The 18,711-nt window shown below is 38.8% G+C and overlaps 1 protein-coding gene across 1 annotated transcript; it reads left to right on the top strand.

The window, feature by feature from the left end:
* The first annotated feature begins 16,224 nt into the window (after positions 1–16,224).
* LOC122583360 (zinc finger MYM-type protein 1-like) lies at positions 16,225–16,943 on the top strand. The gene is made up of 2 exons (XM_043755776.1): positions 16,225–16,648; positions 16,741–16,943. Exons 1-2 carry the CDS (start codon positions 16,225–16,227, stop codon positions 16,941–16,943), a joined length of 627 nt encoding a protein of 208 aa, XP_043611711.1.
* Positions 16,944–18,711: the final 1,768 nt, after the last annotated feature.

Consider the following 18,711-nt stretch of genomic DNA (forward strand, 5'->3'; position numbering starts at 1 on the left):
ACGAAGAATTATATGCAACCAATATCAAAATAATTAATAAAAAGAATTAAAATCATCAAGATCACAGAACAACGATAATTAAATAAACCATTTGAATTAAAAATATTGCAATCATATTATCCGTCTTGTTTCATCGAGGTGACAGTTTAGCCACTCATCCTAAGTGAAAACTTGCTTGGAGAAGGAAGAAACCTTGTAGAACAGCTCCTAGAAAGACTTTGGATACTCGAAAATTCGTCCTTGGGTTTGTATTTATACCCTTTGAAAAATAGAAGCTTAAGTCGGCCCAAGACTTTAGTTGACCGACCTCTCACTGCGGCGCAGTGGGCTTGTGATGCTCCCCACTGCGTCGCAGCCCAAATTCTCTGTCCAAGATCTTCGTCTTCAATATAGATGACTGCGGGGCAGTGGCCCTGTTGAACTTCCCACTGCGGCGCAGTCACGACACTTTCACTTGGTCGCTGGCTTCCGAACAAATGCGGTGCAGTGGCACGAGGAAACAGCCACTGCGGCGCAGCCCAAATTCTCTGATCAAAAATTCCTCGTACATCAACCACCACTGCGTCGCAGTCAACATAAATTAAACGATTTCTTCATTTTCGACTTTTTAACTCCAAATTTCAACTTCTTCTCTATTCGAATCAACTCTCGACATCATAAATCATCTCTTAGGCGAATAAGTCTTTCAAAAATGCACCAAATGAACGCGTAACCTGTTTAGAACCTGAAACCACTAACAAACACCATAAACGCGCCAAATGCACACGAAAACGACTTAAAACATATAAATATATGGCCAATAATGATGTGGGTTGTTAGGTCCAGTTTTAACTAAACTGGAGCTCTCCAGTGACATCTGGAGAGCATGAGGAATTGTCCGAAATATTAGAAGTCCAATTGCATTGTACAGGTTTAGCAACTGATGACTTCCTCCAGTTGAGATCAGACGACTAGAATCTGAAGACCTTCCAGTTGAAGTCAAAGACAACAAATGGAAGATAGAGATTGGCAATGGCAGCGAAGCCCAGTTGACAATCTACCAGATCAATCAACTGGAGAATCCTCCAGTGTAAATGCTCTTACAAAGCTTTACACTGATTACGAGGAGGACCTTTTTACTCTACATCCTTTTAACCGGACAATGATATTGTCTTTGGATAAAGATACAAAGATGTAGAGTGGTTGAATAAAGTAACCTTTTGTCTTACTTTATTTAACACACACAAAGGATTATTTAAACAATACTTTTGTGTGCTGTCAACCATATTTGTACATCGAAGTTGAGATCCCCATGCTCAATCTTCGACTATAAATAGAGGTCCTTGCACAAGCTGTTTCAATAACTTTGCAAATACATATATTCTGCAATATTGGTGAACTTGTGCAATATTCTGTCAATCGCAAAAAGAAACATTTCACAACTCTAAGTGTTTCGATTGTTTAGGAGAATTTCCAAGTTTAGATCAATTGTAATTCATGGGTTGTTAGGATATTTACATTCTTGTATTATCTTGGTTCCGCAACAACCTTGTATTTTATTTAAACAAGTAATAAATAAAATACACTTGAAAATTACATATTGTCTCACCAGTTTATATACTCGTCATTTATATTATTGCATGTATTAATATTCTGTCACTTTAATACTTAATTCCAGTTAACCTGGTACACGATCAAACTAAACTGGTCACATCCAGATTAATTGATCGTGTTGCAAAGTTCACTCACCATCGACATAGAGGTGTCTTCAGCACCCATCTAGTGATAGTTGGGACTAAAAAGTGGTATCAGAGCAGGCAGGTTGAATTGTTTCAATTCTATAACCTAGGTCTGCTTCGATGGCTGCTGAAGGTGAGAATGGTTCTGGTCCAAATGAATCTAATCCTAATATTGCTACTCCTTTAAATACTAACCCTCCTCCTCCTCCTCCTACTCCTGGAGCTAACCACGTTCATGTACATTACTCCAACTCTCCTGTTCCCAAATTCGATGGGAATGGTGAGACATTTGGTACATGGAAGGCTAGAATGCTCTTGCATTTTGGTGGGATAGAGAGGTATATGTTGAAAATCCTTAAGGATGGGCCATATACACCCATGTCCAGTGGTGTTAGCCCTCTTCTCGACCCCACTGGGAGAAGAGGCACCAGGGAAAAATCTGAGGAACATTGGTCAGATGAGGATCGCAGATTGGTTGATCTTGATACCAAACTGAAAAACATGATTCTTTCTGCTATACCTGAGGAACTAATTCCTACTCTTGTGCTATTTCCAAGTGCAAAATCTATGTGGGATGAATTAGTTCTCCAGTTTGAAGGAGGAAATGACACCATTGTCACTAGAAAGGTTGCTCTCAACAAGAAGTATGAATCCTTCTTTGCTCTTCCCAATGAAAGTTTAACTGGTACTTATACCAGATTTACTGGCCTAATTAATCAACTTAGAGGCTTGGGAGTGGAGAAGGATAAGGATATTCTTCTTGAAAAATTCTGTGATGTTTTGCCATCCAAATGGGCACACATGGTTCTTGTCTTAAGACAAGGAAAGACCTTGCATAGCCATACTCTTGCCTCTCTTTATGGAGCCTTCAGATTTACTAAAGATAATGATGCAGCAAGATTACTCGCTGAACAAGATGCTTTAAACCATGCTCAGAGTTCCAAGGCTGCCAACTTTTCTGGGCAACCTTGTGCTGCTTTAATATCTACTGAGAATGTCCAGTCACATTCTATGAAGGAAATGTTAAACAACTTTTTGAACTCTGGTCTAACCACTAATCTCAGTGATGGTTGTAAGGAAACTGACGATGATGATCTAGTTGCCATGATTGCTAAAACCTTTAATAGGTTTAAGCATAAATCTAATCGATTTAATGGGTCCAATAATGCTTCCAATTCAATCTCAATGGATAAGGCTAATCTTACCTGCTATAAATGTGGTAAGAAAGGCCATTTCATGAAGGAATGCAAATCTAGTCAGATGAACTACCAAACTGGTCCTATTGTCCCAAACTTTGTTAAAACTGATGATTATAAGGCCAAATACAAGAAACTTAAGGCCCAGATTGCTCTCATGTCTCTTGAACAAAATAATGAGAAAGAAAAGAACAAGTGCATGATGGCTCAAACTGAAGGGAAATGGGAACTCTCTGATGATTCATCTGATGATGAAGAAGAGATTAGAGATATGTGTTTCATGGCATTGGAGAGTCAACAACCAGTGGTGAAGGATGATGTTGTATCTGGATTATGATATCGAAATTGATTCAGAACTGAAATTGGATATTGCTGAATCATTGAATGATGCCTTGTTATTTGTTGAAACCATGAGAACTGACTGTGAAAGATATTTAGAAACAGTTTTGGTTGAATTAAACAACATGAAAAGTCAAGTAAATAATTTGCAAAGTGTCCAGTTGGCTCTTAAAGAGTCAGATTTGAAAAACGAGGCATTGGAAAGAGATAACCAAAAACTGAAATTTGATCTTGAAAAAGAACATATGGTTATTAATTCTTGGGTTCAAGCATCTGGTAAAAATTATGACGCTTTTTCTAAAACCATTGATGCTCAAAAAACTGCCTGGAAATCTGGTGATCTTCAGATGGCAGTGTTTTACCCACAATTCACCAATTGCCAGAATCTGTTAAAATTGAAACACCTTATGATTCCTCTGGCACAATCAAATCTGAATCCACTAAGACCAACCCTGTTGAGGTCAAAACTGGAGCCAAGAAGGCTAAAGCTCCAGTTAAAAAGGAATATGGTGACAATCCTTTACCTCATAAGTCAAGTGAGTCCTCAACTCTAAAGACTAAAACCCCCGCTGAGCCAAAGTCCAAAGGCCAGCAGCCTGAAGAAAAAAACATTTTGGTAAGAATGGAAAATCAAATCCAAAATTTGTCAAGGCAGGTACAAAGTTGTACTGCCAGAATTAAGAATTTGGAAGGAGGTGCATCCTCTTCTGTTGAAAAACAAATTGTCAAAACTCCTCCTCAAAAACAAAAGATAAAACAATCTGCTCAGAAAGGAGCATACATCGAAAAGAAAAAGGAGGTCAATGTTCCACTGAAACCAATTGTTTTTATTCCAGAAACTGGAGAGAACCCTCCAGTTTCCTCATCCAGTTCAACACCTAGTCAAGCACATGGGACTTCTCAGAAGAAGTCCAGTGGACCCATCAAGAAAAGATGGGTTCACAAAAATAACTGATCACTAACTTGGGTGTGCAGGGCGATCGAAACAAAAATATTTGGTATCTGGACAGCGCAGCTGGCCGGACTATGACCGGATGTAAGCCCCTGCTGGAAGAGTTCACTGCATGTGATGGACCTGCAGTGACATTTGGTAATGATGGAAGTGGGAAAACTGAAGGATATGGTGTTGTTGACAATGGGCAGATTCAATTCACTAAGGTTGCATTTGTAAATGGTTTGAAATATAACCTGATAAGTGTCAGTCAACTTTGTGATGATGGATATAGGGTACTGTTCGACATTGCTCAAGGCACTGTTTTTAACAAGGATTGGAAGGTAGTAATGATTGCACCAAGAAAAGGGAATGTGTACATCATGAACATGGAGCCTACTCCAAAAGAGCATTGTTTCTATGTCAAGGCTGATGAGGACACCAACTGGCTGTGGCATAAACGGTTATCCCATCTTAACTTCAAAAACATTAACAAGTTGTCAAGAAAGCAACTAGTTGATGGGATACCTTTGTTTTCCTTTAAAAGGGAGAAGCCATGTCCAGGGTGTGAAATGGGCAAAAAGAAAAGAGCCAGTTTCAAGACCAAACAGAATTTCAGCATCACTGAACCTCTTCACATGCTTCATATGGACCTTTTTGGTCCAGTGAATGTTCAAACTAAAGCTGGTAAAAGGTACACTTTGGTTGTGGTCGATGAATACACCAGATTTTGTTGGGTGATATTTATCAGATCAAAGAGTGATGCATCTGGTGAAATTATCTCTCTCATCAAGCGAATTGAGCTCAAGTTTACCAAGAAAGTTTGTCAGTTGCGAAGTGATAACGGTACAGAATTCATGAATAAAGAATTGGAGACATTTTGCACTGACACTGGCGTTTCTCAAAACTTCTCGTCAGCTCGTTCTCCAGAACAAAATGGTGTGGTTGAAAGGAAGAATCGCACATTGATTGAAGCTGCCAGAAGTATGTTATCTGAATCTGGTCTTCCCACCTGTTTTTGGGCTGAAGCTGTAGCAACTGCGTGTCACACCCAAAACCGGTCAGTTTATGTCAAGAGACATAGGAAGACTGCCTATGAAGTCCTCAGGAATCGTAAGCCAAATGTTGGATATTTCCATGTATTTGGCTGTCCAGTTTACATTTTAAACGATTCCAGTCAGTTGGGAAAATTTGATGCAAAAGCTGACGAAGGTGTCTTTGTGGGGTATTCAAATATTAGAAAAGCCTATAGAGTTTATAATTATAGACTCCAAAAGGTACATGAGACAATTCATGTCACGTTCGATGAATCAAATGAAGCAATCAACAAAAGACCAACCCTTGATTTATCTTCAGTTGTCCCAGTTGATTTTGGTGTATCTGATCAGGTTCATCAATCAGTTAGTACACCAGAAAATGTTTCCAAACACCAAGTCTTGGAACCAGTTAAGGTAAAGAAGAACTTCTGTGACACCTCATTCTATCCTTCTATCAGTTTTAACCTACCTGAAAAACTGGTAATTGGATCTGATGTGCGTGCCACAACAACATCAGAACCAGTTCAAGCTTCTCCAGTTCTTCAAGAGATACCTTTGTTTGAAGATAATCATGTTAACTCTTCAGTTGACAATAATGATGAAGTTGAAGTAGTTTGGACTGATTCTCCTCCTGTTGCTGCAACAGTTGGAGATCGTCAGGTGTCTTGCACTGATGTTGTATTACACCAACCTAGTCAATACACTAAATGGACTGCTGCTCATCCCATTGAGCAGATTATTGGCAATCCAGATAGTGGGGTTCAGACTAGAAGAGCCACAAGTGATCAATGCTTGAACGTCACCTTCTTATCACTAATTGAACCGAAGAAGATTGACGAGGCTATGGCAGATCCAAGCTGGGTTGAAGCTATGCAAGAAGAACTCAACCAGTTCGAAAGGAACAATGTTTGGGAGCTTGTTCCTTGTCCTCCAGGGTTAAAGAGAGAACCCATTGGAACGAGGTGGGTCTACCGGAACAAGATGGATGAAGATGGCAACGTTGTCAGAAACAAAGCTAGATTAGTTGCCAAGGGTTATTGTCAAGCAGAAGGTGTTGATTTCGATGAAACTTTTGCTCCAGTTGCAAGACTTGAAGCCATCAGAATTTTCTTGGCTTATGCTGCTCACTTGCAATTCAAGGTTTTCCAGATGGATGTAAAAAGTGCGTTTCTGAATGGCACATTGGAAGAAGAAGTGTATGTTACGCAGACTCCAGGCTTCATAAATGAAAAGCATCCACATTGGGTATATAGACTGAACAAAGCTTTATATGGTCTTCGACAAGCCCCAAGAGCCTGGTATGATACTCTAACTAAACATCTTCTCAAAAATGGTTTTCAAAGAGGTGCAATAGATAATACCTTGTTCATCTTGAAAGAAAAAGGTGATATCTTGCTGGTACAAATTTATGTTGATGATATTATATTTGGGTCAACTGATGATGGAATGTGTAAAAGGTTTTCAAAAATTATGTCTCAAGAATATGAGATGAGTTTAATGGGTGAATTAACATTTTTCTTAGGTTTACAAATTAAACAAACCATGGATGGTATTTTTATTAACCAAGAAAAATATGTCAGAGATTTGTTGAGAAAATACAAATTTGATTCAATCCCATCAAAAACCACACCTATTTCAGCTCCATTAAATTTGGACTCTGACCCAAATGGAAAACCAGTGGACCAAAAAGAATATCGTGGAATGGTTGGTTCACTGATGTATCTAACTGCCAGTCGACCAGATATAATGTTTGCAACATGTTTATGTGCCAGATTTCAGGCAAATCCAAAAGAATCACACTTGCATGCTGTTAAACGCATTTTCAGGTACCTGAAAGGGTGCCCTAGCCTTGGTCTTTGGTATCCCAAAGGCTCAGGGTTAGATCTAATGGGTTATTCAGATTCAGATCATGCAGGTTGTAAGATTGATAGAAAATCCACAACTGGTGGATGTCATTTCCTAGGGGGAAAACTGGTGAGTTGGACAAGTAAGAAGCAGACTTCAGTCTCAATGTCTACTGCTGAGGCAGAATACATTTCTGCGGCCAGTTGCTGTGCCCAGATTCTCTGGATCAAAAACCAGTTACTTGATTATGGCATGAAATTTACAAGAACCCCAATCTTTTGTGACAACACCAGTGCTATTGCTATATCTCACAACCCAGTGATGCACTCAAAGACAAAGCATATTGATATCAGGTATCACTTCATTCGTGATCATGTTATGAAAGGAGATATTGAAATACATTTCATCCCCACTGATAAACAGTTAGCTGATGTTTTTACAAAACCTCTTGATGAAAAGACTTTTAAACATCTCATCAGTGAACTGGGTATGTTAAATCCTCATTAAACTGAAGAGGCCCTTCAGTTGAGGATGGTCCAGGTGATCCTTGATTGATTGGTTGAACGCCTTGATGTACTCAAAGACTAGTCATTGATCAAATGGATCACATTTTTAGGGGGAAAAAGACTCAAAATATTTTTCAAATAAATTATTGAAAAATGCAACTGAAGGTCATCAGTTGAAACTGGCATCTAAATTTTCTTTTGGTTGCTAGTTTGGTCTTGTCTCAAAATGGTGGTCAGCCAGATTTCATAACGTTGTGTTTTACTTGGTGGATACTTGTGACACGTGATGTTACTCGAGTACTAACCTCGCACTCACGAACGTCACCTGACATGTCTTACGTGTCAAGACTTTTGCTGAAATGTACTGCACTTTTTATGGGTATTGGTGAAGTTAGTGGGTAAGTGGGAATACCAGCCGTCGTAGCATTAAATGCTTGATGGGAAGTATTAAATATTTTTGAATTCTCAAAATTTTGGAAAATAACTTTTTACAAATTATTTCAAACTTTTGGAGACTAAAATATCTTTTCGTATATATTTTGGCAATATTTTTACTGCCTATATATACCCCCACCAATATATCCGTCTCATTTACTTCTCTCAAAATTCCTTCATTTACTCTTTCAATCATTCACAATTCGAGATCCTTTTCTCTCTTTCTTCTTTAAGTCCAAAACCCTAAATCTAAATTCACAAATGGCTCCTAAATCTTCTTCTTCTTCATCTCGTTCTCGTGATGTGAATCTACTCACTGCTGAGTACATTCCATCACAAAATGTTATTCGTGCCACTGGTGCTCCCATAAGCTCTAAGCTTATTAAACTAAATCCAAATAATCCAATGGCATCTCTTCAAGGGCTCCAGGCCGCTGACTCTCTTATCGGGAGAATCCAATCCTTTCTTCGGATTTCTCCCCTCAGCGATGCCTTCTCTTTGAATCCACACAAGCTATTCCATGATTACTTGTGTGAGTTCTGGTACACTGCCTCTCTTTCTGAGGACTGCTCATCCATCTCCTTTTCTCTAAAGGATGGGTCAGTCCCGTGTACCATCACCACTGGAACGTTGAGGGAAGCCCTTAACCTCAACTACTGGAGACATAATGAAACTCCAGTGGTGATTTCCTCCAATATCAATTTCCGCCAGGTCTTCCTTGATATGGGAAATAAGGAGATGGTGGAGGGGGATGTGTTGAAGACCAAGGGGTCCATTACAATGAAGGGGCTTTCACCATCCTGGAAGTTCTTTATGGTCCACTTGGTGGAAAGTTTGGGAGGGAGTTCTGGTGGACCAGATAAACTCCTTCCAGGCAGAAATGGCGTACTGCCTTTGGAATGGGCTGAGGGTGGATTTTGCAGGCATTTTGTTCAGAAGCCTGGTATTCAAGTTGAAGGGTAACAGGGGTCCTTGTGTTCCCTTTTCAAGGTTTCTGTCCCTTTGTTTTATTCAGATTCTGGGCAGAGACGAGTACAACAACACGCAATCCTCGTTCTCTGTGCCAGAACTGTTGAGGAATCTGGACAACCTGGTGTCCACTTCTGATGAAGTCCAGATGTCCCCGAGAATGATTTTTGCATTCTCTAAAACTGATGCACCACAATCTGGTGAATCAGAAAGGCAACTGGGCGGGCCTCAAAATAATGAGGGACCCACCGGTTCGTCTACTGAAGTAGTAACTGTGGCAGAAGCAGGAGTCCAGGCAGTTCCTAAAGCAAGAAGATCCTCTAAAAGCAGGAGATCAAGATCTGGACTTGCTGCACCTGACCAGTCACAATCTGTGATAGTGGTCTCTGAAGCCGCTGCCGATGATATTGCAACTGAGGATAGAGCAGTTGTGGTTGAGGCACCAGTCACCTCTGTCCAGGGAGAAGATGCTTCGGCAACGGATCCTCAAACTGATGATACCATTGAGGCAACTCAAACTGGTCATCAGGAGTCTGAACAACTTGTTCAGCCACCCCCAACATTTATGGATCTTGGCATAAATGAGGGTGTGTTTCAGCTTGAGTCTTCGGACTCATCTGAGACAGAATCTGACCAGGAGATGGCTGATGCAACTATACTTGATCAGCTCCCTTCTCTCCTTGGTCAACCCCAAGAACCACATGTTTCAGTTTCCCCAACTCATGTACAAAGCTTAGAAATACCTCCAATATTCACCTCTCGCCAATCACCTTCTTCTATGGGTGTGCCTAGAAATAGACACATCCTAACCCCACCGTCGCCGTCGTTCACACCTGAGCATTCTCAGCATGAACGACACATTGAATCTCTTCCTTTCATTTCTACAACCCTCCTCTTCTATCTACTGATGCTACTGCAACTGGAGAACCAGATATTGTCATACCTCGTCCAGTTGCACCTGTAGCTTTTTCAGCTGGTCCAGTGACACCTTCTCCTCCGTCATTGGACAGCCAGTTCGTGTCTTTTCAAACCGATCTCTCGAACCTTCTTGCGAGGGTGGAAGAGATTCAAAAGACACTGGAGAAGAACACCAAGTCCCTCTCCAGGTACCACAAGGATCATCTGCAAAATATTAAAGTGGTTGACCTGGGGATTAACAAGTTCTCTGCTAATGAGGACTTGGTGTTTGGCAAGCTGAACGAGTTAGTGGAATCCTCCAATCAATTGGCAATATCTTTAAGGGAGGCATTCGCACTGACTCAATCTGGAGTCACATCCTCAATATCCAACCTGCTGAACAATACTGTCAGATCTTCAGAGGTTGATATTAAGAATCTGGAAAGGCAGGTGCAAGAGCTGTGTAGCAAACCTGGCCTAGATGTGACAGAGCTTGGGAGTCGGTTGGCCTCTTCAGTGGGTCTCAAGATCGAAGAAACTTTGGCTGCCAGTGAGAGTAACTTGATAGAAAAGGTGATATCTGAGATCACCAAGATTGCAGTGCCCCAGGTCGATCTCACTCCAATTACATCTGAGATTGATCGGTTGAGGTGCAGTCTGGATACGCTGGCTAGCAAAGTGTCTGAACATTCAACTGCCATATCTGATCTGACCACTGAAGTTGGCAAAGGAAGGGCGGTTGAGCCTGACAGTGCTCAGGAAGTCCCTGCAACTGGGCTCTCTTCAGATGATCTCTCCATTCTCAAACAAATTTTAAAGAGTCAAGAGCAGACAAGTGGAAATGTAATGACTCAGTCTCAAGAGATAAATCATCTTTGGAGGACAGTTCGCATGCTTTGTGGAGTCTTCAAAGAGTGTAAGACAATGCAATCATGGCAGCCTCTAGATCGCCTGCCCTCTAGTCATGCTGATTTTGAAGCCATCAGGCAGGGACTAGATGCTGCCAAGGGGGAAAGGTCGGTACATGCCCCTCACACTCTTGTGAAGACTTCAAGTAAAGGGAAGGAGATTGTGATGGCTACCAGTACTGAGGCTGGTGAGCAAGGGTTTGAGGTGTTTGATGATGTGGTGGTAGGGAGTGTTGACAAGGGAAAGGCCATTGCTGATGAATCTTTGGAACCAGCCACCGATGCACCAATGTTGGAAACTGGCAATGTCGATTTGTTGCCTCCAGTTACTGAAAGCGAGAGCCAGAAGTTAGCAAGAGTGGGATACCTGGTCAAGGAAAGGAAGAAACAAATGAAGGCAAACCAGTTTGAATCAAGAAAAAATCTTCCAACCCCTCTTGTTGATATCACTGATGCTCAACTCCTTGGCTTGACACTTGTTGAATACAAGAAGATCAAAGAAGATCCAAGAATAGTCAATGCACTGAAGGAGATGCTTGAAGTGGAACTGGACAAACACTACCAGGATGATGAGGCTGAACTGGATGCAAAGTGTTTGAATGTATCGGTGGAAAAGGCCAGAGAGATCAGATCTGAAGGGATTCTCAAGAGAACTGAGCAGGTCAAGAAGGCGGTCACCAAAGTGTTGAATCCACCCAAGTCCAAAGGAAGAAAACAAAAGGCCTTACCAAGAGATGCAAATCTGAGGACTTGGGTAGAACCATCTGAACCCACAACTGATGATATTCGAGCTGCTACACAAAAGCTGAGCACGAGCAAAATCAAACTGACAAATGAATCTGAAGCTCGCACATATTTGTCAGATGTACAGCGTCGAAGGCACAATAGAGGCAGGATTACTGATGTTAAGGTTTCAATTAAGCCTGGTGCCAAGCATTTTGTTGTTGAGGTACAATACTTTGGTGGACCTAAAAGGACTACTGAGAACCGGATGTCAATCAGTATGGTCATTCCGAGCATGTTGAGATGTTGAGGCTGTTGGAGGGGAGGCAGAGGAAGAATAAAGTTGAAAGAGGCTGGGAGTATGTATTGCAAAATCTCATCAAGTTCAAGGAAAACATTGAAGAAAGATTAGGCCTTGATCCTGAGGATACTCAGCCGATTTCATCAGTCTCAAAGAGAAGGAAAACTGGCGAAGGGCCATCTGTTTAAGTTTTCCTTCTAACTATTATCTGCTTGTAATTTTGTGTACTCTCTTGTAATTTATTTGAAATTGTATGTATATACAAGTTGCCAGATTGTAACCTACAAGTAAGATATCTGATAAGATCTACAAACACTTAAAACAAAATCCAAGACATTTGATGATCTATAAAAATGTCTTGGAAACTTAATAGGTTTTATCAAATTCAAGTATTTCAAACTTAAACTTGTATAGAAACAAGTTTGAAAATACTTGACAATATTTCAGGACAATTAGGGGGAATTTGTTAGGTCCAGTTTAACTAAACTGGAGCTCTCCAGTGACATCTGGAGAGCATGAGGAATTGTCCGAAATATTAGAAGTCCAGTTGCATTGTACAGGTTTAGCAACTGATGACTTCCTCCAGTTGAGATCAGACGACTAGAATCTGAAGACCTTCCAGTTGAAGTCAAAGACAACAAATGGAAGATAGAGATTGGCAATGGCAGCGAAGCCCAGTTGACAATCTACCAGATCAATCAACTGGAGAATCCTCCAGTGTAAATGCTCTTACAAAGCTTTACACTGATTACGAGGAGGACCTTTTTACTCTACATCCTTTTAACCGGACAATGATATTGTCTTTGGATAAAGATACAAAGATGTAGAGTGGTTGAATAAAGTAACCTTTTGTCTTACTTTATTTAACACACACAAAGGATTATTTAAACAATACTTTTGTGTGCTGTCAACCATATTTGTACATCGAAGTTGAGATCCCCATGCTCAATCTTCGACTATAAATAGAGGTCCTTGCACAAGCTGTTTCAATAACTTTGCAAATACATATATTCTGCAATATTGGTGAACTTGTGCAATATTCTCTCAATCGCAAAAAGAAACATTTCACAACTCTAAGTGTTTCGATTGTTTAGGAGAATTTCCAAGTTTAGATCAATTGTAATTCATGGGTTGTTAGGATATTTACATTCTTGTATTATCTTGGTTCCGCAACAACCTTGTATTTTATTTAAACAAGTAATAAATAAAATACACTTGAAAATTACATATTGTCTCACCAGTTTATATACTCGTCATTTATATTATTGCATGTATTAATATTCTGTCACTTTAATACTTAATTCCAGTTAACCTGGTACACGATCAAACTAAACTGGTCACATCCAGATTAATTGATCGTGTTGCAAAGTTCACTCACCATCGACATAGAGGTGTCTTCAGCACCCATCTAGTGATAGTTGGGACTAAAATGGGTAATGGGTATAAATTAGTCACATCAAATCCCCCCACACTTGAGCATTGCTTCTCCTCATGCAAATCCAAACTTTAAGCAAAACATTCCTTGACAATCAAATTATCAAACAAGTGACAAGTATCAATGTTGCAGCAGTCACATCACCCCCCCCCCCAAGATAATACAAGTTTTGGGTGTTGTTAGTTCATCATATATGGTGCTTGGTTTTAACACTTCTGGTAGTCGGTCAACAACAGGTATTAATGTTGCAGCAGTCACATCACCCCCAGATATGCTCGTTTTTGGGAGGGAACTGGTTTCTTGCAGCATCATAGGGTTTTCAGGTCTCAAGCCTTGACTGAATGACATGTTTTTCTTTAGTTAAAGCATTTTCAAGCTCTTCCTTTTCTTGGACCAATTGTTCAGTGACCAAAACTTGTGCTTTAAAAGCCAATTCAATGTCTTGAAGTTCTTTTAACACTGATTGTAAATTTGTCATTTCAGAAAAATCTCTTTCAAAACTATTTGACATTTCTGATCGAACAGTTTCCACAAAAATTAAATCAGAGTTTAGAGCTTAATGTCCAATTTTAATTCAGGATCAGTTTCCTTGTCATAATCAATTACCTTTTTAATAACAATGTCCACCCATCTTCCAGATGTGACAGCTTCCTTCACCAGATGCTCTAGATCAGCTAGAGCCATATAACAGCAATCTCTTTCCTCTTCATCATCAACTGATGAGTCATCAGAGGGAACCCATTCTTCTTCAGCAACTATGCATTGATTATTATCTTTTCTGCAGACATGAGAGCAATTTGAGCCTTAAGCTTTTTGTATTTTGATCTGTAGCTATCATCAGGCTTGTTATAAGAAGTTGATGGACCAGATTGAGAAACAAACTGATTGGACTTGCACTCTTTCATGAAATGACCTTTTCTTCCACACTTAAAGCATGTCAGATTGGTCTTGTCAATGGAAGAACTGGGTGCATGTTGTCTAGTGGGTCTGTTGGCTCTTGCTTTAAAACGGTTAAACGTTTTAGCAATCATAGCCATCAGATCATCACTATCAGTTTCATCACATTTTGAAGAGATATTATTCATGGCTCCAGAATTCATTAATTCAAACATCATCTTCTTCATAGAAAATACATTCTCAGAAGACATTAATGCCGCACAGGGTGGTTCAGTATGACTAACCACAGGGGAACTAGTGGAAGCATGATTAATAGCATCTTTTTCTGCCTCAATTCTCTGGGCTTGATTCTCTTCAGTGAATCTGAAGGCTCCATACAATGTTGACAAAGTATGGGAATGCAAGGTTTTACCTTGTCTCAAGACCACGATCATGTGAGACCATTTAGATGGAAGAATATCACAAAATTTTTCAAGAATTATGTCATTGTCTTTTTCTACTCCAAGCCCTCTCAACTGGTTTATGATACTCATAAATCTGGTGTAAGTACCAGTTAATGATTCATTGGGCAGAGCAAAAAATGACTCGTACTTCATATTCAAAGACACTTTCCTGGTAACAATAGTGTCATCACCACCTTCATACTGGTTTACTAGTTCATCCCACATGCTTTTAGCACTAGGATAAAGAACTAGTGTGGGAATAAGAGATTCAGGAACAGCCCCAAGGATCATATTTTTTAAAATAGTATCTATATTAACAAGTCTTTTATCCTCTTCAGACCAGTGTTCCTCTCTCTTTTCCCTTCCAGATCTTGCTCCAAGAGGATCAAGAAGTGGATTGAGGACTTCTAGGAATATAAGGTCCTTCATTTAAAAATTTTATCATGTTCCTCTCAATTCCAGTAATATGTAATATCATCCTAGATTTCCACGTGCCAAATTCATCACCATTCCCACTGAATTTGGGAACAGGAGTGTTTGAGTAGTGCACATGCACGTGTGGAGAAGCAAGAATAGGAGGTGGTGGTGGAGGATTATTGTTAACATGGTCAGTAGTCTGTTCAGTTTCAATAATGGGAGGAGGTCCTGTATTTAAAGGGTTTTCTAGTGTATTCTCTGGGTTGGCTATTAAGAAAATACAGATCTAGGCAAGTATATTAGCCTTCTGCTCTCTTACCAATTGTGAAGTCCCTCACTTGATGGTTTAAGCCACAAGTGTAGAATACAACAAGTCAAGTAAGCACTAGATTGGACTAGTATAAATGCGACAAGTCAAGTAAGCACTAGATTGGACTAGTATTACAATAAATATAAATGCAAGAATATATATAAAGTAATACGTACTTAAGCAATATAAAGATAAGCAAGTAAAGTAAATGGTGAGACACAATGTAATTTTCAAGTGTATTTTATTTATTGATGTTAAATAAAATACAAGGTTGTTGCGGAACTAAGATATTACAAAGTAAGTATCTAAACAACCTTATGAATTACAAGTGATCTAATATTTGTTAAATAAACTCTTTTGATTGAAATACTTAAAGTTGTGAACTATAACTGTTTAGATCGAGAGTATTTGAGCAAAGGCACCAAATTGCAAAAGTGTAATTTAGACGAGGGAAATGACTTGGTATTTATAGGCAAAAAGAATAAATATAATATTCTTTTTGTCGTACAAATATGATGACATGCATTTAAGGAAATTACTTTAATTTCTTAAATGCATTGATTCAAGTATAAGAATAAAGTCACTTGATAGTGACTTGTCTTCTAATTAACCAACCACCTTTACATGCGTGTAAGGCTTTTAACAAAGGACAAATGGATTGTCTGGGTAAAGGCATAAAGTCAATTCCTCGTAATCAGTGTTCAGACTTGTAAGGTCTAGAACACTATCAAGGACTCCAGTCAGGAGATCTGGTATGTCTGTCAATGAGCTCCACTATTTGTCAGACTTTTTTCTTCAGACTTCAGTCTTCGACTTTAGTGAGAGTGTTCTTCAGTAGAAAGATCTTGACTGAAATGAAGTCCAATGAACCAATATAGTGGAATCTAGATTCCTGTGATGTATCGTGTGAAGAGCAGATGGCTTTTGTTTTGAGGTTTGTTAATAGTAAAGGTATTGTTGTGGAAAGATTTATTGGCATTAAACATGTTGATGACACTTCGGCTTTATCATTAAAGAAGACTATTTTTGAAGTGTTGTCGAAATTGAACTTAAGTCATACTAGGATCCGAGGACAGGGTTATGACGGAGCTAGTAACATGAGTGGTGCTTTTAATGGCTTGAAAACCTTGATTTTGAGGGAAACTCAATCTGTATACTTTGTTCATTGTTTTGCTCACCAGTTACAGTTAGCATTGGTGTTCGTTGCAAAGAATCACATTGAAATCAATGATTTCTTTGATGCGGTTTCTAAATTGTTAAACGTCATTGGGGTTTCTTATAAGCGCCGAGACAAATTAAGAGAAAAATATGCAACTCAAGTTGTGGCATCATTGGCTGAAGGTTTGTTTTAATCTGAAGTAGTTTCTATTAAGTGTTAACCATATTTTAAAGTATTTCTATTAGATTTATATTAATGTAAATGGTAATTTTAGGTGACATTGAAAGTGGTAAAGGTCAAAATCAAGAAGTCGGAATCAAACGACCATGTGATACTCGATGGGGTTCTCATTTTGCTTCATTGTTAAATATAAAGATCATATATTCTTCAATCTGTGAAGTATTAAGTGACATAAAGGAAGATAGAAGTAACAATCAAGATCGTAGAGGTGAAGCAAGTCGTGTTTTTAGATCATAAAAATCATTTGATTTTGTTTTTTCTCTACACTTGATGATTGATATCTTGGGTGTCACGTACCGTTTAAACACAACATTGCAAAGGAAAGACCAAGATATTGTAAATGCAATGAATCAAGTGAGGTTGTCAAAGAACAGACTACAAGAAATTAGGAATGAAGGATGGGAACCACTTTTAGAGAAGGTTACATCATTTTGTGATAAACATGATGTTGAGATGGTGGATATGAAGGATCCATATTATGATGGTACAAGTCGTCGTCGAGGTTCAAAGGTTAGTAACTTGTATCATTAGCAAGTTGATGTATTTTATGCGGTCATTGATATGCAACTTACAGAGCTCAACTATCGGTTTAATGAAGTGACCAGTAGCCTACTTCTTTCAATGGCTTTTTTATGCCCAAATTAATGAGTCTTTTAAAGCATTTGATTTGGAAAAACTAATGGAAATGGCCAAGTTTTACCCGAAAGTGTTTCCAATAGAATATGATCTTCAACGTCTCGAGTTGGAACTTCAGGAATACATTAAAGATGTATGTGTCGATGTGGAATTTAAGCACCTAAAGGGAATTGGAGATCTTGCCAAAAGGATGGTTGAAACTAAAAGAAGCATAATTTATCCAAAGGTGTATCTTCTCTTGAAACTTGCATTGATTTTGCCTGTTGCTACATCTACCGTTGAGCGTGCATTTTCAGCAATGAAGTTATAAAGACTGATTTGCGCAACACAACGAGTGATCAGTTTATGAATGATTGTTTAGTGTCTTACATTGAGAGAGATGTATTAGATAGTATTAGTAATGAGGACCTTATGACGAAATATCAAAGTTTAAAACCTCGTCGAGTAGTATTGTAAAAGTTATTACTCTTTACTAGTAAAGTTCTATGTTTCTAAGCTTTCATTTGTGACCCGACCCGTAGACCCGATGTTAGAATATAAGCACATAAACATATAACAATTCACGAGTACGCAGCGGAAAAGAAACGTATATGCAATCAAATTAATTAACAAAGAAAGAATCGAAACGTGTACCTTTGCGCAAAGCTTTCAATAATATTATTAATAATAAGATTATTATTAGTTTAGGGTTTAAAGCAAAACCCCTCTACGATCACACACTAAACACCTCTTATACCATATGCTAGTACCCCGATCACGAACAACAAACACCTTTGTTAATTACTCTTCATTCGAAAAAACCCATGAACCGAGAACCATAGTAGTTGATAAAATCAAACACCCCATAATTAATTAATGACATTAATTAAATAATGATATATGGTTCTTTGAATTGGTGTTTTCGAACGGCTCAAAGAAAACAAACAAAATCACCTTTTGTTTGATTTTGTTCGACCGAAAGAGAGGAGAGAAAGGAGGTTTTTTTCTTGTGCGAATAGAATGAATAAAACCCTTGATTAAGCCCTCTATTTATAGGGTAGTATTTAGGGTTTTAGATTTGGTGACCAAGTCATCTCAAGGCCTAAAACCTTGAGAAATTTCGGCCCCCTCCATAAAGAATTAGAGCCCAACTCTAATTTCCTTATTTCACATTTAACCTCTTTTTAATTAATTAAATATAATTAACCCCTTAATATATTTAAATTAATTAATCCGTGATCTAATTAATTAATATATTACTTTAATATACTAATTAAAAATATAGAGTTACCGTGTCATTTTCGTGTGACCCCGTAGGCTTAAATTATTTCCGGACATGCGATTTATAATAAAATGATCACACTCCAACACCCGACCCATTCTAGTTTTT

This window comes from Erigeron canadensis, chromosome 9 (genome assembly GCF_010389155.1).
Source record: "Erigeron canadensis isolate Cc75 chromosome 9, C_canadensis_v1, whole genome shotgun sequence".
NCBI classification, from domain to species: domain Eukaryota; kingdom Viridiplantae; phylum Streptophyta; class Magnoliopsida; order Asterales; family Asteraceae; genus Erigeron; species Erigeron canadensis.

Coding starts and splice junctions, on each gene's coding strand:
- LOC122583360 (XM_043755776.1), top strand. CDS start 16,225: ATGGCTTTTGTTTTGAGGTTTGTTAATAGTAAAGGTATTGTTGTGGAA. Junction 16,649..16,740: donor TGTGGCATCATTGGCTGAAG/GTTTGTTTTAAT, acceptor TGGTAATTTTAG/GTGACATTGAAAGTGGTAAA.